This window comes from Tyto alba, unplaced genomic scaffold (genome assembly GCF_018691265.1).
Source record: "Tyto alba isolate M040663 unplaced genomic scaffold, T.alba_DEE_v4.0 Super-Scaffold_24, whole genome shotgun sequence".
Classification (NCBI taxonomy): domain Eukaryota; kingdom Metazoa; phylum Chordata; class Aves; order Strigiformes; family Tytonidae; genus Tyto; species Tyto alba.
The window spans coordinates 519,462-542,227 of NW_024881298.1; the positions used below are offsets into that span (position 1 = coordinate 519,462).

At 49.1% G+C, this 22,766-nt stretch overlaps 1 protein-coding gene across 1 annotated transcript in view; it reads left to right on the plus strand.

Annotated features, from left to right (window-relative positions):
* LOC116963116 (E3 ubiquitin-protein ligase rnf213-alpha-like) overlaps positions 1–22,766 on the plus strand; it is a 44,251-nt gene that overhangs the window by 3,025 nt on the left and 18,460 nt on the right. Inside the window, exons 5-34 of the mRNA XM_042797213.1 lie at positions 170–239; positions 618–657; positions 919–987; positions 1,071–1,244; positions 1,662–1,882; positions 2,190–2,452; positions 2,758–2,963; positions 3,281–3,445; positions 4,439–4,637; positions 4,929–4,993; positions 5,260–5,458; positions 5,560–5,682; positions 5,780–5,878; positions 6,030–6,158; positions 6,323–6,524; positions 7,425–7,604; positions 8,185–8,316; positions 8,483–9,057; positions 9,390–9,555; positions 9,711–9,928; positions 10,653–10,790; positions 11,090–11,269; positions 14,183–15,653; positions 15,805–15,998; positions 16,171–16,326; positions 16,984–20,547; positions 20,846–20,979; positions 21,096–21,191; positions 22,149–22,264; positions 22,473–22,601. Of these exons, the coding sequence (XP_042653147.1) occupies positions 170–239; positions 618–657; positions 919–987; positions 1,071–1,244; positions 1,662–1,882; positions 2,190–2,452; positions 2,758–2,963; positions 3,281–3,445; positions 4,439–4,637; positions 4,929–4,993; positions 5,260–5,458; positions 5,560–5,682; positions 5,780–5,878; positions 6,030–6,158; positions 6,323–6,524; positions 7,425–7,604; positions 8,185–8,316; positions 8,483–9,057; positions 9,390–9,555; positions 9,711–9,928; positions 10,653–10,790; positions 11,090–11,269; positions 14,183–15,653; positions 15,805–15,998; positions 16,171–16,326; positions 16,984–20,547; positions 20,846–20,979; positions 21,096–21,191; positions 22,149–22,264; positions 22,473–22,601 (9,673 nt within the window). The remainder of the gene's footprint in view (positions 1–169; positions 240–617; positions 658–918; positions 988–1,070; positions 1,245–1,661; positions 1,883–2,189; positions 2,453–2,757; positions 2,964–3,280; positions 3,446–4,438; positions 4,638–4,928; positions 4,994–5,259; positions 5,459–5,559; positions 5,683–5,779; positions 5,879–6,029; positions 6,159–6,322; positions 6,525–7,424; positions 7,605–8,184; positions 8,317–8,482; positions 9,058–9,389; positions 9,556–9,710; positions 9,929–10,652; positions 10,791–11,089; positions 11,270–14,182; positions 15,654–15,804; positions 15,999–16,170; positions 16,327–16,983; positions 20,548–20,845; positions 20,980–21,095; positions 21,192–22,148; positions 22,265–22,472; positions 22,602–22,766) is intronic.

The following is a 22,766-nucleotide window of genomic DNA, read 5'->3' on the forward strand; positions in this document are numbered from 1 at the left end:
TTTCCATGCCAGGACAGTGTCGCTGGCCTGGATTTTGGAGCTCAATGCTCTACAAGTGGTAGGGGCAGAAGAAGACCCTGCCCCACCCTTTGTGTCTCTGGTCTTTTGAGCTCTCAGCTCTTGAACTTCATCTTTTGACTTTGACATGTTCCATTTTTCTTTTCTCCAGGAAAAGGTCCCGGGTCATGTTAAGAGAGCAGAGGTGACAGACCAGGGGAACCTCAACCGTGCACGTGCAGGTGAGGGCGTTTCCTTGGTCATCTGAGGATAAATCAGATGCTGAGTCGTGTCGGGAGCAGCCATGGGTGATACGAGCTGGCTGGGAGGTGGGAGCTCTTGGTGACACCACACCCAGAAGCCTCCTGGGCCATGCCAGTGGCTGCCCTCACCCTCCGGCCTTGCTGCTCATCCCTGTCCCCAGCAAGGCTGTGCCTGAGCGCTGGTGGAGCTTGGGAGGACAGTGAGGACCTCACTCTTAGAGCAGGTTGGGGTTCTTCTTCCAAGAAGACCATGCCCAAGCTGCGGGGAACCCCCCTCTCCCTGATGAACCTCAGTTTCTACCTTTTCTTGGCCACCTTCTTTGGAGGCGTTAATTGATGCTTTCTCCTCGGTTGCAGATGATGAGGAGATCAGAGAAGGCCGAGGACCTCCCAGCAGGTTCGTTGCGTGGAGGGATGTCGTCACTGGCGGGTTTGAGGTTCTATCTGGAGGGCTGGAGGTCCAGCAGCTCTTCAGTGAAAGGGGCTATGGTAGGAGGAGATGCAGCTTGGGCACTGCTAGGTCCCTTGTCCCCCAAAATCCCACCCCTAGTTGGTGTCGAGAGACCTCCAGGATGTCCTTCTGCATCCTCTTCCCGCTCACTCCGAGGCGTCCAGGTCTTTCTGGAATACCTTGGGGTAACCAAGGGGTCTTCAACAGGGTGAGAAGTGACATCGCAGGGGATGTGCAACATCTGGGAGCGTTTGCCAAGAGCCAGCTGAAATGGATGTGAGTGGTGGAGCAGGTGAAGATGGGGAAGGGGGATGGTGGCAGGAGAACCCAGTGGGGACCCACCACCTCTTTTCCAACAGCTGCCAGCCCAGCTCGTATCTGTTTGGTGGACATTACCCACCACAAGACACAATGACCCTGGAGTTCGTTGCTGTGCTGTCAGAAAATTATAACCTCAACAAAAAATTCAAGATCTCCGTTGTCTTCTACAAAAAGCTTGGCCTCTGTGAAGAATTTGCCAATATGGAGAAAAGGTAAAAAAATGAGGGTTGAATTTATGCCGAGGAGGTGTTTCTGCTGTGGTTCTCCTTCAGGAGATTCAGCTCCGGGCTGAGGGACCTCGCAGCAGGTTCCTACAGAGGTCGAATGTGAACCTCCAAACGGAGACATCCCGGTGGAGTCGTAGCACTTGGTGGTGGCTCTTCCAATCTCCCCATCACTCATGGAGATGCCATTTTGGCTGCAGCCAGGATCTTTCAGCCCCATGGGAGGACGTGAGCTGGGCAGGTTGATGTAATTAGTCCCCTGGCTGATGAACCTGGCTGTGGATTTCTCCCTGATGTTTTGAAGGCCAACAATGTCTGGTTGGATAAGCCAAAACTTGACCGTTGGCTTGGGGTTGACCTTGGTGGTGAACCCCAAGCCAACAAGCTCCTTCTCTTATCTTCCAGAGACAGAGTGATTACGGGCAGCGCCAGGATCACCCTTTCTCACCTGAAAGAAGGACTTATCTTTTATAAATATGCCCTCATTAACCCCTACAGCCAAGACAGAGAGTGTGAATTAGAGCACATTTCATTAGAGAACTCCGGCATCCAGGATACCTTAAAGTACAGAAACGCTCAATTATTTCGTGTCGTGGATATACCCAAAACAGAGATCAGAGCCGACGGTAAGCGCTGTTATTTACCCCCAAATCATGACCAGACACGATGATGATGGCCATAGGCTGGCCCGCGTTTAACCCTGGTTTATTTTGGGAGGTTTCAAGCTGCAGGTTTATGGGCTGCTCATACAAATGAGCTTTTTAAACTCATAATAAATCCTACAGTTTGCACCCAAGCCATAGCACTCAAATCCTGTCTGGAAAATGGGTGGCACCTCTTGGGCTGGAGAAACGCGCAGATGGTTTTGTGTTTCTGGGGCTCAGCTGAGCTTGGTGCCTACGTTTTGTTCCCAAACTCTTCCTTTTTCCCCAGGAACATGGACCATCTTTGAACACATTGAATGCAGTTTCCTCAACAGCAGCAGCAGCATGATGATTCGGAATCCCTTGTCCAAAAAGTCCAGGTGCAAAATCCAGATGGATTACCTGGAGCACAATTTCTTTGTTCATGCCACCTCCTGGAATTCCCTGGAGGATATAGAGAGGAAACTGGATAGGTACAAGGAGAGCGTCAGCTTCTGTCTTGGGGACGCCGAGAAAGGAGACTCTGAGATTTTCCGCAGTTCGGAGGAAGCGGTAAGTGCCCACCAAAACCTCTGGGAAGCTGGCAAAGTGGTGTCCCTCACTCTGAGGGATGGCTTGGACAGCAGAGGGGTGAAGCTAAGAGCCTTTTGTGTGGTGTATTTAGTGTGTAGGACCTTCCTGGGTGGACATGTGGCACTGGGAATAAATAATTTCTCCCTAGGGAGGTGCCATGCAAGGTGCCCCCAGGCAGCAGCATCTTCCACCTCCCATCCTCCACCCTGGGCCAGGTAGTTCTCAGAGAAAAAAACATCTTCTCCAGCCTGGTGAAACGTCCTCTCCTTGTTCTTGTTGTCCAGGTGAGAGATAGTATCGGAGCCTTCCTACAAGCGATCGTCAAGCACCTGAAGACCAAGGAACATAACCTTCCTAAGCTCCTGTTTGCCTTTCGTATCTCGTCTTGCTATAACATCCCCCTTTCCCCAGCGTCTATCGCTGAGGCTGAAAAGCACTTCCAGGTCATCGAGTTCTCTGAAGACAAATACAAAGAACTGAGAGGAAAAAGGTAGATTCGGTTGGCTAACCTGCTTCGCTTGGAGCAGCGACACCTTTAGAGGTCCAGGGCTCAGCTCAGTTGTCCCCACATGTCACTTTGGGTGCCATGTGCTATCCCAAGGGGTCTTTGAGGGGGTGTAAACCTGGGTTGGTGGGTTCCAGCCTGGAGGGTCCATCTTGGGTACCCCGGACACTTCGAAGAGCGTTCGACATCTCTGATATTGGTTGTCTTATGGAGGTGTCTTGATCCGAGCTCTTTCCAGGCTCCCACTGGAATCCTAGAGGTTGGTTGTGGGAAGTTTGACTTTTTTGGCCTTTTTTTTGCAGCAAATACTTTCAGGGTCTGAAGGAAATGTGTCTCAAGACCACTGATGGCACCTTGTGGATCTGGTTGGTCCCGCTGCTCTATGAGCTCAAGAAGGACCCTTTTCTCCCATGTGAACTTTCTTCACAAGCCTTCCAACAGCTGAGGGAAGACAAAGAGAAGCAGTGGTGAGTCTGAAAGGCTGAGGTAGGATCAAGGTAATGAACTGTCCTGCTCTTCAAAGTGCTTTTCGTTCCTTCTGCTTGGTGGCTTCTCAAGGAGCTGCCCCTTATCCTTGCCATGCTATGTCCCCTGCCATGGGGGGTGTTGAAGGAGCATTGGTGGACCTCAAGGGGAGGATGGATCTGGGTGCTGTGCGGTCTTATCCAGACGGCTGGATGGGAGCAGTCCTGGGGAGAGAATGGGTTGGAAGGGACCTTCAAAGATCATAGAATCATCGAATTGGTTTGGGTTGGAAGGGGCCTTAAAGATCACCTAGTTCCAGCCCATGGGCAGGGACACTTTCCACTAGATCAGAATCCTCAAAGCCCCATCCAACCTGGCCTTGAACCCTTCCAATGGTGGGGAAGATGTCGCTGCCCACGACAGTGGTGTTGGTCTAGATGATCTTTGAATGGGGTTGGGCTAGATGATCTTTGAAGGCCACTTCCAACCCAGCCCATTCTATGATGTTCCACTAGATCAGGTTCCTCAAAGCCCCGTCCAGCCTGACCTTGAACACTTCCAATGATGGGGCACCCACAGCATCTCTGGGTAACCCGTTCCAGTGTCTCACCACCCTCATTGTACAACATTTCTTCCTTAAGTCCAGCCTAAATCCACTTCCCTTCAGTTTACAACCATTGCCCCGGCCCAGGTGCAGGACCTTGCACTTGCCCGTGTTGAACTTCATGAGGTTGGCCTTGGCTCACTCCTCCAGCCTGTCAAGATCACATTGAGCCCTGAGTTTTGTTCTAATAACCTTCAGGCAGGTGAATTTCCAGAAATTCCTGCTTTGCCCTGTAGAGTCACTTGTCAAACCCCAGCTCCTCCTTCCAGCCCCCAGCCACCCTGGCTGTAAGTCACCACTGTGTCTACCGGTCACGGTGCCATCTCAAACACCACCAACATCCTTCCTGGTCCTCCAAAGTCCATCTGATGTTCTTGACCTGCTTTCCCAGGAAAGTCCTGAAGATGGTTGGTTATCACAAATCCTTGATTAGAAGATGTCCTCCGCTGGCAAAGAAGGTGGTGGAGATGGTGGCCCTGAAGAACTTCACCAAGGACCCTTTGCCTGACATTTGGTTTCCACTCCAGCTCCTCTTGGTGACATTGTGCGAGCGCATCCTAGACGTCAGGGCAAGCTCAACCCAAGGGCCTGTAAGGACAACTGATTGGTGGAAGGCTATTTTCTGTACTGGTGGGAGTGGTGGAGCTGTTTCACCATGGGTCAGAGTGTGTCCTTCTTTCCTACAGAGATTTTAAGCAGGACTGAAGGACTTAATAGTAGAAAAGCGGGGTTAGAGCTGAATCCTGGGACCAAATAAAAGGAAATCCCTTTAATCTGCCCAGAAAACTTCACACTTCAGTGTTTAAGTGTGGATGCTCCTCAGCTGTGGGAGCGGAAGCCATCTCATGTTGGTCCTGAGTGTCTTTCTGTCCTCTTTTCAGGAAGATGACTTTGATGTGGCTTTGGAAAGCATCGCCACCAGGATGAACTCCTGGTTCAAGGACTTGTGAGTTGGGGCTTCTTGAGAGGAGAGGTGCTGTGACACGCCTGTAAAGGGTCTGGGGAGGGAGGGATGGAGCCTTGGCTGAGCAGAAAGAGGGTGGCTGCCAGGATTTTCCCATTGTTTTTTTGATGTTTTTAACCCCACCATGGCTGGAGAGCACAGAGACCCACAAGGGTTGTGTCCTATGTCTTCCAGTTGCAGATGGTGGCTGTGGTCAGGTAGAAACTGTGAAGGCAACTGAAGCATTTGGTCCTTTCCTGTGTCCACAGGCACCCATCGGGGTCTTCACAGCAATCTCTGGAGCCCACAAATGAGGATGAGGTCTTGCAGTGTCTGAACTTGGTGTACCTCCTGCTGAAGCAATTCTTGGTGGAGATGACGAAATGGGTGTCGTTCAACTCTGTGATGACGACGCTGTGGATACTTGGGCTGTTTGTCAGCAAAGAGGGTTTACTGCAAGCGAACAAGGTGAGAAGAAGGTCTGTGGCTTTTGTCACAAGGGCTTAGCCTCCAGTTTGTAGCCAAGGAGAGCCCAGAGCTTCTGGCTCACTCTTCTTTGATTTCTCAAGGAATTCCAGCAGTTCACTTCAGCAGAAAGGTTTAAGGAGTTTTCACATTTGATCATACCGTGGCTCAACAGACACTTTCAGAAGGCACCCACGGACAAGAAATCCTTCCTGAAGAACACTGAGGTGAGTGCCGAGACCCACAGACCAACACGAGCCACAACCCTTGGTAGATCTGGGTGTTCCTCAAGGTAAACGGATGGGTTTGGCTCTTCCTCCATAGATGTGGCAGCAGCTGCTTTCGATGAAGATCCTCTGCATGGGGTGGACCAAGGAGTGGTGGAGTTTGATCCTCAACATGTTTGAGGAGTGGCTGAAGAATGTGAGTCATGGAGATCCTCCAGCTGGTGGGGGGATGGTGCCGTATCTTTGCCCTACTCAGTTTTGCCTCAGTCACCGTTTTGGTGGTGGAATTTGAGGAGGCTGGTAAGGACCCAGAAAGCAGCTGCCTCTTAAATGTTTCCTTGCCATAGGTTAATGAGAAATACCTCATGGACTTCTACTGGGCTTTCATGAAGATGGACAAGTACAATGACACGGAGTTGGAGAACTGCTTTACAAATCGCATCATCCAGTGGATCAGAGGCCTTGACAAAAGCAAGGTAGGAGAGCTGCCACCCCTCCTGGGGCCATTGGAGATCTCTACATCCCCCTTTGCCAACTCTTTTACTGATCTGTGCTGGGTTAAGAGAGCAGGGAAAGGTCTTTCTGAAACAGCCATGAGTCCACAAAGCCCCTAAAGAGGAGAAATTTCTCATCCTTCCAGGAATCTGTGGTAAAATCTATGATACCCATGTTCCTGAAGACAAGCAAACCATCTACTGGGAAGGTGCTTTCCGTTCTCGTGGAGAAAATGTGTTCAGAGACAAAGAGGCTGAGAAGAATTGATGCGTTTGATGAGACAACTGGCTCTGTTCTTGCAAACCTGCTCAACACTCCTGTGGTCTGTGATCTCATTTCTGCTGTCGGTGAGTGTCTCCTGAGCAGTTTTTTTGGGAGAAGCTCTTGGTTTATAAGTGAGCTAGGTGGGAAGACCAGGTCTTTTCACAGAAACCTTCCAATTTTGTTGGCAACACAAAAAGAGGGGGACAAAAATTATCTTCCATGCTAGAAGAATGAAGTTTCATTCCAGGAATGGAGAAACATCTTGGTTTCTTATCCTGTCGCAATGCTGCTTTGTTGGTTTTGAGGCTTGTTGTTGAAGGGAAGGACATGATGGAGCCAGAGGGTGTTCACACAAAGGCAGTCAAGCATTAGAATTAGGACCAGAGAGGTGGTGGTATTACCACGCCTGGAGGCATTCCATGGTTGGTCAAAGCCTGGTCTGAGGCCAGTGTTGGCCCTTCTTTAATTAGGAGATATGGGAGAGGGCAACAAGTGGTTCTTTCTCCCTGCTACAACTTCTGGCACCATCAGAAAGACTCTAGACTTGTCTCCATAGCTGCCCTTCCCATAGGAGCTGTTGGCTGCAGTGGGATTGTCCCTTCTCCTCCTTTTGGCCAGAAGAAAGCCACCCAGCATCCTCTTCTGTGCCCCAGACCCCTTGGAAGCCCTTCATGTTCACAGGAGGTGGCTGCTCAGCCTCACATGCAATCTCCTTGGTGGTCCCTGTGGTTTCCTGGGTTGTCCCCATGCTTTGTTTCAGGCAGGGGGAGATACCTGGGTTTCCCAAGGGAGATCTGGATTTTCCCAAGGTGCTGGTTTTGATGGTTGAGCTAGAAAGCCACTACGCATCTGTCCCCTGCTCTGGTGAGGTGACAGACTCCCGTAAACTGGAAGCTGCTGGCTCTTCCTGAGGATCTGGCTTCAAACGAAATGCAGGAGAGAAATTGCCAGCTGTCTTTCACCAAAGCTCATTCGTTTTACAGAAGAATCAAAGTGCAAGTTTCAAGTTCAGCTCAGCGACAATGCAAAAACCATCCTCTCCCAGCTGTACATGCTCTTCAGCTTCACTGGACGTTGTGTTCTTTCCGGAGACATCCCCTGCAGTACCCTCAACAACATCTTAAAGAATGAGGAGCTGTTTAAGAAGATACTGTGCACCTGTGGTAAGTTTCGAATTACCAACTGTTTTCATAGTTACATGGCCAACAGGGGATAAATCTACTGGATAATTATCTAAAAGGCAAAGAAAACTAAAAATTAATTGCAATGGGAGTCCAAAAAACAGAAGTGAAAATGTAATAGTTGGTCACAGAGGTGATTTTCAGCAATTTGAGAAGCAAGATGGAGTGAAAACATTGTTTTTTTTTCATGCAGTTAAAGTTTTGGGGTGTTAGTGGAATTTATTTTAAAGTTTTGGGGTGTTTGTGGAATTTATTTCGGGGATTGTGGTGGTGTAGCTTCCTGGTTGCATGCTGTACCTTCAGACCCATTGCAAACTCCAACTCTGTTCGATTAAAACACAGAGGAAAGGGGGCAAGTCTTCCAAATTCTGCTCCGAGAATAAACTTTATTGATAGTTTTGGTGTTTTGGGTGGCAAGTCCTCCAAATTCTCCTCCGACAATGAACTTAATCAATATTAAACTGAAACACTCGTCTTTTTTGCTTAGGATGGAGGTAATGTTCCCTGTAACTCTTCCCTTTCCAAGGGGTTGTCCTTCATGTCTGGGTCTTTTTTTTTCCAGATCACGCTTTCTCCGAGTGTATAACAAAAGTGCTGGATGTCAGGAAGCAGGAGTTTGAGCAACTGGAAGAGCAGAAGCAACAAAGACGCTCCTTTCTCCGCCTGTGCTGTAGCATAGAGGACATAATAAAAGGTACCAGTTGGATTAATGGAGCTTCTTCTGTGGTTCTTGAGTGGGGAGATGTCTCCTAAAAGTCTCACAATGGGTGGGAGGGATACATGATCAGGGAACCTGTTGACTACGTGACTTGTTCCTTCTTGTTGAGAGACAAGTTCCTTCTTGTTCCCACCTGATTTAGTGGATAGAAGCACCATGGAGAAAAACATCACGGACAAGGAAAGTTTTAAGGATCAGATGTCGGTGAAGAAGTTCTCCACTGATGGCAAGATTGAAATGGACTTGCATGTCCTTGCTGATTATAACAACATGATGCAAAAACTTTACATCGTGGAGAGAAGCCAATGTTTCCGTAGGCTGTGGAAGATGAGAGCAGAGCAAATCAAAGCCACAATACCTGAAGATCAAGTTTTCTCCATAGGAGATGTTCAAGAAAAAATTTATAAGCCAGCCATTGCTGACTTCCGGAAAACCTACCTGTCCCTGAAAGACTTCTCCATCACCCTTGGGACCGTGCAGAGCCAGTTTGACAAGCTGCTGAGAAAGAAGGATCAGCTCGTAGAGGAGTTTAAAATAATGGAGGACAGTGAAGGGCCAAGAGGTGGAATAGCTCACTGGATCGCAGGTGCGGTGGAGAGGATCGACAACTACTTGACCCTCTCAAAAGTGGTGCACACTGCCAAGATGATCGATTCTCTGAGACAGATGCTTCAGCTAGAGGGGGATTTCCAGCTTGTCAGCGACCTGGCGACATACGTACGTAGGAGACGCGCGGGCATCTGTGGTGGTTGCTCCAGGGAAAATCCATGTAGACAGACCCATGTGGCAGCTGATAATTAAATCCTATCATGTGTTATTCCTTCCTCCTCAATTAATCTTGAGTGACAGGCTGAAGGAATTACTTCCAATTGCCTCTTCCTGGTCATCGTGGAGGCCTACAGGGACGAATTCAAAAGCAGACTTGGGTTTGAGGCCAAGATTTCATCTTGCTTGGGGAGGAGGAGGTAGAACTAAACTTCTTTCTTTCTCTTCCCAACAAACACATCCTGTTTTTTTTTGGTTTTGTTTTTTTTTTTTTTTTTTTCCAGGAAGAGCAGGAATTCAAGAGTAAGAAACTTGATTTTATGACCTCAGACTTAATGAAGGTGAAAAAAAGTTTGAGTGACATTCCCCAGGGAGTCCTGGACTTTTTGAAGGAACTTCATGAATGTGCAAGGAAAGGTTTTACCTCCTGGATCAAGACCATAATAAAAGGTGGGCTGGAAGGAAGGAAGTCAGATACGGCAACAGAAGGAGACCACTTAGTCCTTGTCTGTCCCCGCATCCAACCCAGTGTTAGATGAATCAGAGCAGAGATGTGCTCAACTGTGTCTCTTATTTTTCTTATTTCTTTATTTTTTTTCCCCCAGAAAAGACAGAAATCCCCGTATTTGTGGAGCTGGCATCAATTTCTGCAGGTGAAAATGACATGGATATCGACAGAGTGAGGGTGTTCCGTGACGCCATGACTGCCTCTGCCCCCATCGTATTAGACCTGAGTCCCACAGCTGGGTTTGACCAGTTCTCTGCAGCTCTCTCTTTCATCAGAAAAGCCATTGAGAAGGACAGTCATCTTCCCAAGAAGCTGGTGAGTCTTCAAGCCCCATGTCCAAAAGTCACTTGGACGCTTGCTGTGAGGCCGAGTTGCTCACGTGTAGGTGTCTGATGCCATTTAAGATGGTTTCCCCAGGACATCCACGTGGATCTAGCAGGACCTGGGTAAAGGCTGTGCTCTTTTGGGAGTGGGAGCCTGATGGAACATCTCAAATGACCTTACACACATGTGTGGGCAACTGGAGGAGACCCAGAAGATGTTGTGAATAGGAGGAATTGAATTCTGGAGTCTACAGTTTAGGATCACAGAATACTTGAGGTTGGAAGGGATGTCTGGAGATAGTCTAGTCCAAATCCCCTGCTTAAAATGGGGTCAGATAAGGCAGATAGCTCATGGCCATGTCTGTTTGGGTTTTGAGCATCTCCAAGGCTGGAATACTCCAGAACCTGTTTCAGAAGCTGATAGAAAAGCTTCTGTTTATCAGAATCTTTTGTGTTTGTGCCCCAGGCTGTCACTGAGCCTTACACTCTGCTCCCCACCAAAACCAGAGCAAAGAACAAGAGCTTCACAACGTGCCAATGCTCTGGGGTGTTAGGTCCAACTCTGGTCCTGTGTCTCCTTGGAAGCCATGGGAAACCCCGTCCTCAGAAGAAATGGTCACAGAACCCCCACCCACATCAAATCTGGGGGGTGGGGGAGTGGTGCTCAGCATCCTTCTAGCTGATTACTGGGTTTTCCTTTGGTTCTTCTTTTGCAGAAAAATTCATGTGACAATAAAGAGTGGATCCAGATGGTTCACGACTCTCATGGCTCAGTGGAGCGTTCTTCAATCTCTCAAGCCAGAAGCATCAACAGAAATGGGCTTTTTACCATCTCAGCACCTCCGAAATTCAAGGTGAAGGGTCTCCAAGACAGTTTCTTGTCCAGTTGTATTTTTTAATGCTATTGGGAGAGAAGATCTTTCTTGAAATCAACCTCCAATGAACGTGCCAGGTTGCCAATAGATCTCCAGTTGGGTTTGCACCTAGTACCAGCAATTTGCTGTTAACCCTTGAGCATTTTCAGCAGAAAAGGGGCTTTTCTTTCCTTCAGAGGAAGTGGAACAAGACGTGTAGAGTGCTGATGTGCAGCATTTCAACTCAAAGCTATGTAAAAGGCCACGTGGTAATGTTGGTTGTCTTCTCTGCTTTCCAGGCTACACTTGAGGACTGTGTCTTGTTGCGACTGCTGAATGACAGTGAGGAAAGTGAATCTCCAGCAGACTGGAAGAACAAGAAATACAGTTTGTCTCAGCTCACGGAGCTCCAGAACAAGCTTATGTTGATTGCCACCAAGGTTGAGCAGGGCAGAGAGGAAGCAAACCGTTTCTTGGAGGTAAGTCACAGTGTGGTACCAACATCTGCCTGAAAAACGGTGGCCACCGGGCTTGGGATTTTGCTGAAATTATTTCTGGGAGACTCATCCCTGACCTGCAGTTCTGGTCTCTCAGGAGCAGAGGCGTTGCTCTAGGATGGTGCCCCCTTCCCAAGCTACAGAGTGGGATTTGCTTCCCACTTGTTCTTCACTTGTGGGGCCCAACAGCCCATCTAAGACCTTTCATGCTTCACTATGGAGGGACTCATAGTTGGAAGGGACCTTTGAAGATCATCTAGTTCAGCTTCCCTTGCTATGGACAGGAACATCTTTCACTAGACCAGGTTGCTCAAAGCCCCGTCCAAATTGACCTTGAACACTTCCAGTGGTGGGGCACCCTCAGATTCCCTGGGCAACCGGTACCAGTTTCCCACCATCCTCATTGTACAATGTTTTTTCCTTAGATCCAATCTAAATCCACTCTCAGTTAAAACTGTTGTCCTTTGTCCTGTCACTACAGGCCTTGGTAAAAGGTCTCTCCCCATCTTTCTTATAAGCCCCCTTTATATATTGAGTGGGCATAAGAATGTCTCCCTAGAGCCTCTTCAACTGAACAACCCCAACTCTGTCTTTCTTCACAGCAGAGGTGTTCTAGCCCTCTGACCATTCTTGTGTCCCTCCTCTTTACCCGCTCTAACAGATCCATGTCTTTCTTAGAACCATAGAATCATTTAGGTTGGAAAAGACCCTTAAGATCATCAAGTCCAACTGTAAACCTAATGCTGCCAAGTCCACCACTAAACCATGTCCCTAAGCACCACATCTATACGGCTTTTAAATACCCCCAGGCATGGTGACTCCACCACTTCCCTGGGCAGCCCGTTCCAGTGCTTGACAACCTTTTTGGTGAGGATATTTTTGCTGATATCCAATTTAAACCTCCCCTGGTGCAACTTGAGGCCATTTCCTCTCATCCTATCACTTGTTACTTGGGAGAAGAGGCCAACACCACCCTTGCTACACCTTTCAGGTGGTTGTAGAGAGGGGTAAGGTCTCCCCTCAGCCTCCTTTTCTCCAGACTAAACACCCCTAGTTCCCTCAGCTGCTCCTCATAAGATTTGTTCTCTAGAGCCTTCACCAGCTTTGTTGCCCTCCTCTGGACACGCTCCAGCACCTCAGTGTCTTGTAGTGAGGGGCCCAAAACTGAACCCAGTGTTTGAGGTGCGGCCTCCCCAGTGCCGAGTACAGGGGGACGATCGCTGCCCCAGTCCTGCTGGCCACACTATTTCTGATACAAGCCAGGATGCTCTTGGCTTTCTTGGCCACCTGGGCACACTGCTGGCTCATGTTCTTGTTCTAGGGACCACAGAGCTGGACACAGGGCTGCAGGTAGGGTCTCGCAAGAGCAGAGTAGAGTCCCGTGGACTTAACATACATACAAGTTCTTCAATTGTTCTCATACCCGATCTCCTATTGATGGGAGGGACTTCATTCCCACAGTCTCTGCCGTGAAGTTCAGGGGCTTGAAAGATGTTGGGGGAGAGGTTACCATTGAAAACTGAGGCAAAAAATTGAGTATCTCAGTGTTCTCCATGTTGTTTGACACTATCTCTCCTGTTTTATTAACAAGGGGGTATATTTTCTTTAATCTTCTTTTTTCTGGCCAATGTCCCTGTAGAAGCCCTTCTTACTCCTCTCATCCCATGCAAAACTCAGCTCCAACTGTGCCTTAGCTTTCCTGATCCCCTCCCTACACATCCAGACAGGGTCCCTATACTCTTCCCAGGACACATGTCCCTGTTTCCACTACCTGTGCATTCCCTTCTTAACAATAGTTTGACCAGGAGGTCTTTACTGAGCTGTGCTGGTCTCCTGCCTTCCTTGACTGATTTCTTACACGTGAGAATCAAGAGCTTCTGCACTCTACGAAAAATGTTCTGAAAGAGCTGCCAGCTCTGTCCAGCTCCTTTAGCCTTGAGGACAGTGTCCCAGGGAGTCCATCCACTAATTCATTAAACAACTGCAAGTTTGCTCTCCTAAAATTCAAGGTCCTGACTCTACTCTTCACCTGGTCTGTGTCCCTCAAGATTATGAATTCCACAAGGGCATGATCACTGCAGCCCAGGCTGCCACAAATCTCAACATGCCTAGTTAATTCATCTGTGTTGGTGAGCAACAGATCTAGGAATGCTTCTCCTCTGGTCAGGCTGTCTGTCACCTGGATTAATTATCCTAGATGCTCTCCAACAGTCTCCTGGACTGCTTACATCTCGCTGTGATGCTTTTCCAGCAGATGTCAGGGGGATTGAAGTCCCCCCGCAGGATCAGAGCCTGTGACCATGCTGCTCCCCATAGATGAAGTAAGAAGGCTTCGTCAAAAGGCTCCTCTTGATTGGGCATCCGCTAGTAAGCATCAACCATGAGGTTTCCTTTCTTGATTTTACCCAGAAGCTTTCAACTTGTTCTTTTTAGAGGAACACGCCCTAATTCCTTGAGGCATTTCACTGGTGTTTCCTGACACACCAGCAGCCCTTGGCTCTCCTCTGTTGCTCAAAACTCCATCCTTTTCCCCTGTTAAGTCTAGTTTAAAGCTCTTGTTATGTCTGGACACCTTCTTTGCTGAAGAGTCTCTTGCCCCAGTTGGTTGGGTGAATCCCATCAGCTCCCAACAGACCCAGCTCCTCAAGGGTAAACCTGGCTTCTCAAAGGCAGGTCCATGATTGTAGAAGCCCAAACCTTGAGTATGGCACCAGCCACACAGCCAGATGCTCCAGTCCCTTCATCATCTTCCCTTCCCATGTTTCTTTTGTACTGGGGAGCCTACAGCTGTACAGATCTCTGGAGGAAAGTGTGACCTGGGTGGTGTTTGGAAGCTGCTGAGAACATGTTGCAGTGTGTGATCCATTTCCCTGTCGTATCTTTGGTGTGTTACAGATATTGGAAAAAGTTGAAACGGTTGGAAAGTTGTACCTGGAGCTTCTCAGTGTTGGCAACATCCTCTTCATCAACTGGAAGGCTGACATCTACTGCAACCCCCAGCAACGTGTAAAAGTCTACACGGAGTTTGGAATTGCTGATATCCTTGTTCAGAGCACAAAACCTCTCCTGGAGGAGTTGGACAGCCTCTCTAAAGCGATGGAGCATTGTTTGTCAGAGTGGAAGAAGTACCTGGAGACTCAAAGGGACATCTACTATCATCTCAACCTGTTCACTGCGCACCAGCTCTTCTATTTATGCAGCCAGCTAGCCAGAGTCCAGAAAGGTACCATAGAACCACAGGTGCTCATCATGCTTTCCGCCATCAAGCATGACATCAAAGAAGAAGATATCAAAAAAGCCCTGGAGGATGCGCTGATGACTCCTCTGGAGTCCGTGAATTCCTTGTCAGGAGGTGAGGAATCAGTTACCTGGCACGACTACATCATTCGTTTTCCCCAGTTCATCAAAAGCTTGGCCGAATCAGGCTACAGTGAGTCAGTGGCAAAGGCAGCCTTGCAGAGCTGCCTGTCCAACTCACCCATCACGGAGCAGATGCTCATGGATTTTGCCTTTGAGCAGGGCGACAACCAGGAGTTGGTTGAAGAGCTCAGCAAGTTGTATGAGGAGACAAGAGAAACCTTCCTGCAGCAGAGACGGAAATTTAAGGCCGGGAAGAGAGATGCTGACCAGGTTTCCTTCAGCACCCTGGCACACGAAGAGTTGGCCACCTCCTTTGAGAGTTTGCCATCTATTTACGACAAGGTGATTCTGCTCTGGGATGCTTACTGTAAGAAATTTGCTGGCCTGGTGTCTGATAAATACATAGGCTTGGATGTTTTTGGGGAGACACTGAAGCGCTTGGCCAGTCTAGAAAGCACACGTGTTGAGAGGAGTTTACCCGTAGGCTTTGAAGAAGGGAAACCGCTTCTCGTCATGTGTAAGGAAGAGGAAATGTTACCCAACATGCTATTTGTCTATCAACATCCTGAGACAGCACCTCTCCCGTCATATGATGAGGTCCTGGTGTGCACACCCGACACGCAGGAGGAGGAGGTGGAGCTTCTTGTCAGGAGAGCTCTTTCTCCAGGTTCCCAAGACCAAAAGATCTACTGCTTGCTGGGTGCTGAGAAATTAGTTTATAAAGTTTCCAAAAAACTCGAGTCCCACTTCTTCCGCCTGGTGCAATCTTCCAGCACCTCCAACTACAGATTCATCATCTTCTGCAATGCCAAAGCTCACCACTCCTATGTTATCACAGCCTTTGATGCCTACAAGGGGACTTTCCCATGCTACTCCAAGACAGAAATCCAGACCTACCTGAAGATGCATCTCAAAGTGCCGAGCGGGATGGCTCCAGTCGCTCAAGCCTTCGAAGAGCCCTATCAGCAGAATGTGAAGTTCGTCTTTTCGGAGCAAGCAGGAATGGGTAAGTTTTTTGGGGGTCGGATCCCGAGTTGTACTTCAAACCAAGGAGGTGAGATGGCACACTATGATTTTAGGGAGAAATTTCCTTGGTTTGGGTCATGTGCAAGTGTAGAAGGGTAGATTGATTCATGATCTTCTCTTCCACTCCTTAGGGAAGTCTCTCTTTGTGGACAATACCATCAGAAAGGTCCGTGACCAGCTGGGTGACATCCTACCACTTCATAAAACCATTAGGCTGATGGAGTCGGACATTGATTTCCAGTTCTTTGTGGAGGAACTCTTGTCCATCAAGGAATCTGTGACTGAAATTCAGCCCAGAATTTTCCACATCGATGTTTCTCCAGTGGTGAGTGCTTGGATCTTAAAGTGGACAAGAAGAGGTGGTGAAAGACAGCAGACCCTACACACAAGGAGGGAGAGGAGGAGGTGGAAACTCAAATCCAGCCCAATCAGAGCAGCAAGCGCCTTTTGGCAGACTTAGGCATCAATTTCTATTCTCTATTTTTTTGCCCTACCAGGTATCGAAGGGTCTCTACCGGCTGCTGATTGACCTGTGCATCCTGCGGCACATACAGAGCCCCGACGGCTTGGTCTGGAAGTGCAAACCCTCTCATCTTTACTTGATCGAGTACCTAGCAAAAGGGAAAGGTGTTAGCAGTACAAGGAAGCAAGAGGTATCTTGGGGGGTCTGTGCTTGGGTTTGGAGAAACCGTCAAGGCTGAGCATGAGTAAACCCGCTAAACTTTGATGTCTCTGCTGGAGCGATGCACAATTTAGAGTCTCCAGTGGGGCAATGTCTCACCTACGTAGAAGCAACCATGTCAAACACGTCTCTACTCAGAGTTAAATAACAGGCTCTGCGCTAAGTTTTGGAGGAAAAAGGGAGCTTTTTCATCCCGATTTTGCTGTAACTTGAATCTCACGCATGCTTTTAAAGCCAATTTGCACCTGTGCCATGCTTGAGTTACTAAAGGTGTGAAATGTAACCCCAGTGGTTGATCATCCGTCTGTGGTTCCTCACCATACCTTCAATATTGACTGAGTTCAGGTCTCTCCATCTCCAAGAGGATTTAGTGGAACAGGAGAAAGTGTAGGAGAAGATAACAAGATCACCCAACCCAAGACAGGACACTGGGCAAGACAGACCTTAATGGTTATAGGGGTTTCAATCACATGAAGGCTTGGAGAATTCTTGGTATTTCTGCATTTTTTCCCAGCTTTCCAATCCATTTGTGACCAGGGGGAAATAAAAAAAGGTTTTTTCATGATGTAGGCAAATGTGGGAGGTTAGAGAATGGTCCTCATGGTGATTTGTGTCCTCTTGCTTTTAGATGACTATTGAAATAGAAGAAAAATTCCTGGATCTTTTTCCTACTGTGGAGTGTGTATCACCGCAGAGCGTGCTCGAGTTGATGGAAGATCCCAGCTCTGTCCCTCCTGTGGGGTTGAGGGAGAAACAGTTTGACCGGAGCAAGCTAAATAGCGAAGTTTTCCAAAGGTCCTACCAATATCTCAGCAGATACGAACGAAATGAAAACCTTGATTGTTTCACTTTCGTCCCTGGAAGTATCGAAGGGACAGAAAAAGAATGCCTGGCGTGCTTGATGAAGTTCTGTGGGAGAAGCAGCCCCTCTTGGACCGAGCTCAGCAACTTCACACACTTCCTGAACTTCCAGCTAAAAAAGTGTGAGAAATCGGTCTTCTGCAGTCTGGTGGTTGGAGTGGAGTTTAGAGGCTTCAAAACATTTGTTGTCAAGTTCATGATCACCATGTCCAAGGACTTTGCCATGCCTTCCCTCAACATGTCTGATCAAAGTGTGCCGAGCAAGGAGTGGAAGGAGATGGACAGTATTTTGAGAGAGTACCAGCTAAGACGCAAGTGGGAGCAGGAGTCTCACCCTTATATAGTTTTCCATGCTGAGGATGATTCCATGGAGTTTTTGGGTTTCCATATCAACCAGAACTTGGATGCTATTGATGCTTATTCCCAGGATGTTTTGGAGAGGTCAGTTATGAAAAAGAGTTTATACGAGACCTTGTCACTCCAAAATGTTCCTTTCAATAAGAAATTTGAAACCTTATCCAGAACTGAGCAGTTGGAGGCCCTCTGCAGAGTCTTTGGTGTGAAATGCCAGAAGGATCCAGATGTTTCGTACCAGTTGACTCTGGACAACACCATGAAGATGTTGGCTATTCACCTGCGGTTCCAGTGCGGCATCCCTGTGATCATCATGGGTGAAACGGGTTGCGGGAAGACGAAGCTGGTGCAGTTCATGTGCAACCTGCAAAGGGCAGGCAAGAACATTCAGAATATGATGGTGGTGCGTGTTCATGGCGGCACCACCTCCAAGACCATCCAGAATAAGGTAAGGCAGGCCATCAAGCTGGCACAACACAATGAAAAAGAGCACAACGTAGACACAGTGCTCTTCTTTGACGAAGCCAACACCTCAGAGGCGATCTTTGCGATCAAAGAAGTGCTGTGTGACCACAGTGTCAATGGAATGCAGTTTTCCACTGACCGCTTAAAAGTGGTGGCCGCTTGCAACCCTTACAAAAGACACACCAAGGACACCATTGAGAAACTGGAGAAAGCTGGCTTGGGATACCGAGTCCGGAGTGAAGACACCCCGGAGAAGCTGGGTTACATTCCCTTGCGGCAGTTGGTGTATCGGGTGCAGCCGCTTCCTCCCAGTTTATTGCCTCTGGTCTGGGATTTTGGGGAGCTGAATGAGAAGACGCAAAGCCTGTACATTGCGGAGATTGTGAAGTCCATCGTGGAGACCAAGATCCCTGCGGGAAACCTGGATGTCTTCACCGATGTCATTTCAGCCTCCCAGAAGTTCCTGAGAGAGAAGAAGAACGAATGCAGAGTCACCAGCCTCCGGGACATAGACCGCTGCATGAAAATAGTGCTCTGGTTTTATGACTTAGGAGACCTGCTTTTCCACCAGATTGATGAGAAGAGGCAACCTGAGGAGAAAGAGGAGCCAACCTTAAACAACGCGCAAAGGGCTTTGGTCCTTTCAGTAGGGGTCTGCTACTACGTGTCTCTGGAGAGCCGCCAAGAATACCTGGAGGAGGTTGCAAAATGCCTCTCAGTCCCTGCATCCCGGCTACAGGAAGAGATTGAGTTGTGCCAAGAGGTGTTTCTTGATCACCTCTCCATTCCTAAGGCGACAGCCTGCAACAACGCTCTGCAGGAGAACATTTTTATGATGGTTGTCTGCATGGACCTCCGGATGCCACTCTTTCTGGTTGGGAAGCCGGGAAGCTCCAAATCTCTCTCCAAAACCATCGCTGTAGATGCCATGGAAGGCACATTGTCCAGAAGCCAGTTGTTCAAAAGATTCAAAGAGGTCCAGCTGGTCTCCTTCCAGTGCAGCCCTCATTCCAAACCAGAAGGCATCATCTCCACTTTCCGACAATGTGCTCAGTTCCAGAAGGGCAAAAACCTGAATGAGTTTGCGTCCGTGGTCCTGCTGGATGAGATCGGTCTTGCAGAAGATTCGCCCGATATGCCACTGAAGACGCTGCATCCTCTTCTGGAAGACGGATGCATTGATGATGAGGATCCAGAGGCTTACAAGAAAGTTGGCTTTGTGGGCATCTCCAACTGGGCCTTGGACCCTGCAAAGATGAACAGGGGCCTCCTTGTCTTTCGGACTGAACCTAGCAAGGAAGAGCTGGTGAAGACTGCCAAAGGCATTTGTGCTGACCAACCTCACCTTGAAAGGATCGAGCATTTGTTCCCCATTCTGGCAAACTTCTACTGCAATGTGCTGCAGAAACAGCAAACGGAGTTCTTTGGGCTTCGTGACTTCTACAGCTTAATCAAAATGATTGTGGCCTACACGCAGGACATGAAGGGCGATTCTCAAGAGGAGCTCATTGTAAAGGCCATTCAGAGAAATTTTGGAGGCTCCAAAGATATCTGTCCTCTGGAAATCTTCCATAACTGCACCAGCGAGGTACGTGTTACCTATGGGATGGAGACCAGCTGCATCCGTCTGCTGGAGGAAAACATGGCCAAGCAGGAAGCGGGATTCATGTCTCGTTACCTCCTGTTGCTGACGACCAACAACGCTGCCTTTCAGATCATCCAGATGACGCGGCTTATAGATGCCACTAACTGTGACATAATATTTGGTTCTGGTTTCCCACGGGACCAGGAGTATTCCCAGGTGTGCCGCTCTGTGAACAGGGTGAAAATCTGCATGGAGATAGGCAGGCCCGTTATCCTCCTCAACATACAGAACCTTTATGAGAGCCTTTATGATACCCTCAATCAATGCTTTGTCAGCCTGGGGAACAATTATTACGTCGACCTGGGCCTTGGCACTCACAGGGTGAAGAGCCGTGTGAAGGAGGAATTCCGGCTGATTGTTATAGAGGAGAAGAAAGTGGTCTACACGCAGTTCCCCACCCCTCTCCTGAGCCGTCTGGAGAAGCATTGCTTGGACATGAACACCATCCTCAACTGGCAACAGCAAAACCTGAAAAAGGACCTGGAGATTTGGGCCAGGAAGTTTGTCTACATCAAGAACCCTGATTTATTTGGGATCTGGTCCAACACACTCGCTCCCAAGGAACAAGATGTCTTCATTGGCTTCAGTGATGACACGTCCGCCGCCATTGCGCTGGAGAGTTTCCAGCACATCCACCGCAGAGACTACGAACACTATGGAGAGCAGGACTTCTTCGCTGCCACAAGCAAACTGGTGGAGTGTGCCACTCCCGACTCCATCCTACGCCTGAAATACTCTTCTCTGGAGGAGGCTGAACAGATCCAGGACCTGTATTTCATCAAGCAGAAGCACAACAGCCTGACCAGCCTCTTGCGTGAGATGTTGAACCAGCAGAAGGAAGGGAGCACCACCGGGCAGTGCCTGCAGGTACTCATGCTTGGCTGTAAAGTACCCAAGGGTGCTGTTTGTTTTCTAAGTGAGCATGGTGGCCCCATGATCTCGGTTAGGCCAAGACAATGATGGGCTTAATGTCCACCCTCTTTGCAGCTGGGGTAGACTCTGCACTTCCTCAGGAGGCAGACGGGATCTGCTCAGCTCTGGCTCGGGCTGAGATGCTCAAGGCACCTTCCAGTTGCCTGTAGATGAGTGGCAAGCACCAACCCTGGAGGATCCCACCTGTTTGAGGCAGCAGGACAATCAGTTTTGGTTTCCCTTTTTGCCTCAGGTTTCTACCCATGCCAGGCTGTTAAACCAGAAGGATTTAGAAGTTCTGAGGAAGACCCTCAACCTCCCAGATACAATCCACTGCCTCTTCCTAAGCCAGTTTGACACTGAACACGCTTTCCGCCAGGACCTCAGGTGGGCTCTGAAATTTCTTTAACCTTGTAGGTGTTCTCCACTTCTCACAGTGCTTCGGGATGGGGTGGGGTGGGACCTTTCTAGGAGGAAGCATTAAAGAGGCCGTTTCATTGTAGGAATTTCTTCAAGGAGCCGCAAGAAGCAAAATTGCTCCTTGTCCAGTTTCATTTCGATGAGCCGCAGAGTGGCAAAAGACTCCTGGCCTGTGCCAAGTAAGCAGCCGTCCTTTGGCCTCTCTTCTTCCTCCCCTATCGTTTGTCATCCCTTCCTCCTTCCCTACTCCTCCTCCTTCCCTTCTCCCTTTCTCCCTTCCTCCTTCCTCCTCCTAACCTCCTCCACCTCCTCCTCCTTCCCTCCCTCCTCCTCCTTCCCTCTTCCCCTCCTCCCCTCCTTCCCTCCTCCCCTTCTCCCTTTCCCTCTTCCTCCCTCCTCCTCCTCCTTCTCTCCTCCTCCTCCTTCCCTCCTCCTCCTCCTTCCCTCCTCACTTTCTCCCTTCCCTCCTCACCCTCCTTCCTTCCTCCTCCTCCTTCTTCCCCCTACCTCCACCCTTTCTTCCTTCCCTCCTCCTCCTTCCCTCCTCACTTTTTTCCTTCAGTCCTCCTCCTCCTCCTTCCCTCCTCACTTTCTCCCTTCCCTCCTTCTCCTCCTCCTCCTTCCCTCCTCCTTCTTCATTCCTCTTCCTCACCTCCTCCCTTTCTTCCTTCCTCCCTCCTCCTCCTTCCCTTCCTCCCTCTCTCCCTCCCACCTTCCTCCTCCCTCATTCCTCCCTCCTTCTGCCTTCCTCTCTTCTTCCTCCTTCCCTCCTTCCTCCTCCCCTTTTCTCCCTTCTCCCTTCCTCCTTCCAGGCACAACATACTTCTCATAAAACTGTGCTTCCTTTTGGCCTTTCCCTGCCCCCCCCCCCACCCCCCCCCCCAAGCCTCAAACTGGGCTCTGCTCTGAACTCTGTTGTCTCACCCACCCCTGTGGTTGTAGCAAATTGTACCAACAATAGCCAGAAAGAATGTCCTCTTGGGGTGGTGTCCACTCAAGAAAGCAGATTCAGATGACGACAGCCTTTGGTGGGGAGTGAGATTAATGGCTGGAAGGGCTCAGAGAGGGAGGAGATGCAGTTGTTACCAGCCAAACAAGTCTGGAATTAACTAGCTCTGACCTTGTGGTGCTTCCAGGTACTGCATGACAGATGAGCGAAGAAGGTCGGCCAGCCCCCATCTGTTGCATGTTGTGCTGATCACTAAAGTCCCACGGGTTCTGGGAGGGTGCAGCTATCTGGCTTTTGACAGCGGTGAGGTTACACTTGCTACTTTGGATTGGGAAAAGAGTGGGAGGGGAAGATGAGGACGTGCAGAGAAGACATGTGAAGTGGTGGATCTTCCATCTGTCACTGTCTTCCTGCCCTGGTTGGCTGGTAAATCTGAGCAGCCAAGCTCAGTGGTTTTGGCTGATGCACCAAAAGAGAGCCGATAGACTGATCCATCCTCTTACCTCTCCAGGCGAGTGGAAATCCATCCACTTGGATGACTTGATGCCCCCCGAGAACTTTAAGACCAATCTTGGCCAGCTCTCCAAAATGACCATTGCTGAGATTTTCATGAGCAGTTCCCAGCAGCATGTCCCATCAGGTAAGAACTCTCTCACCATAAACTCACCGTCTCCACACTGCTGTCCCTTCCAGAAGTGCACTGCCTCATCCTCCAGTGTCCCACCTGGGAATAAGAATGCACCCGGATCAGGCAGGTCCCAGGAGCACTTGCTGCTTCTGAGGTCTTCCTAGCAGTGTGGCCTTT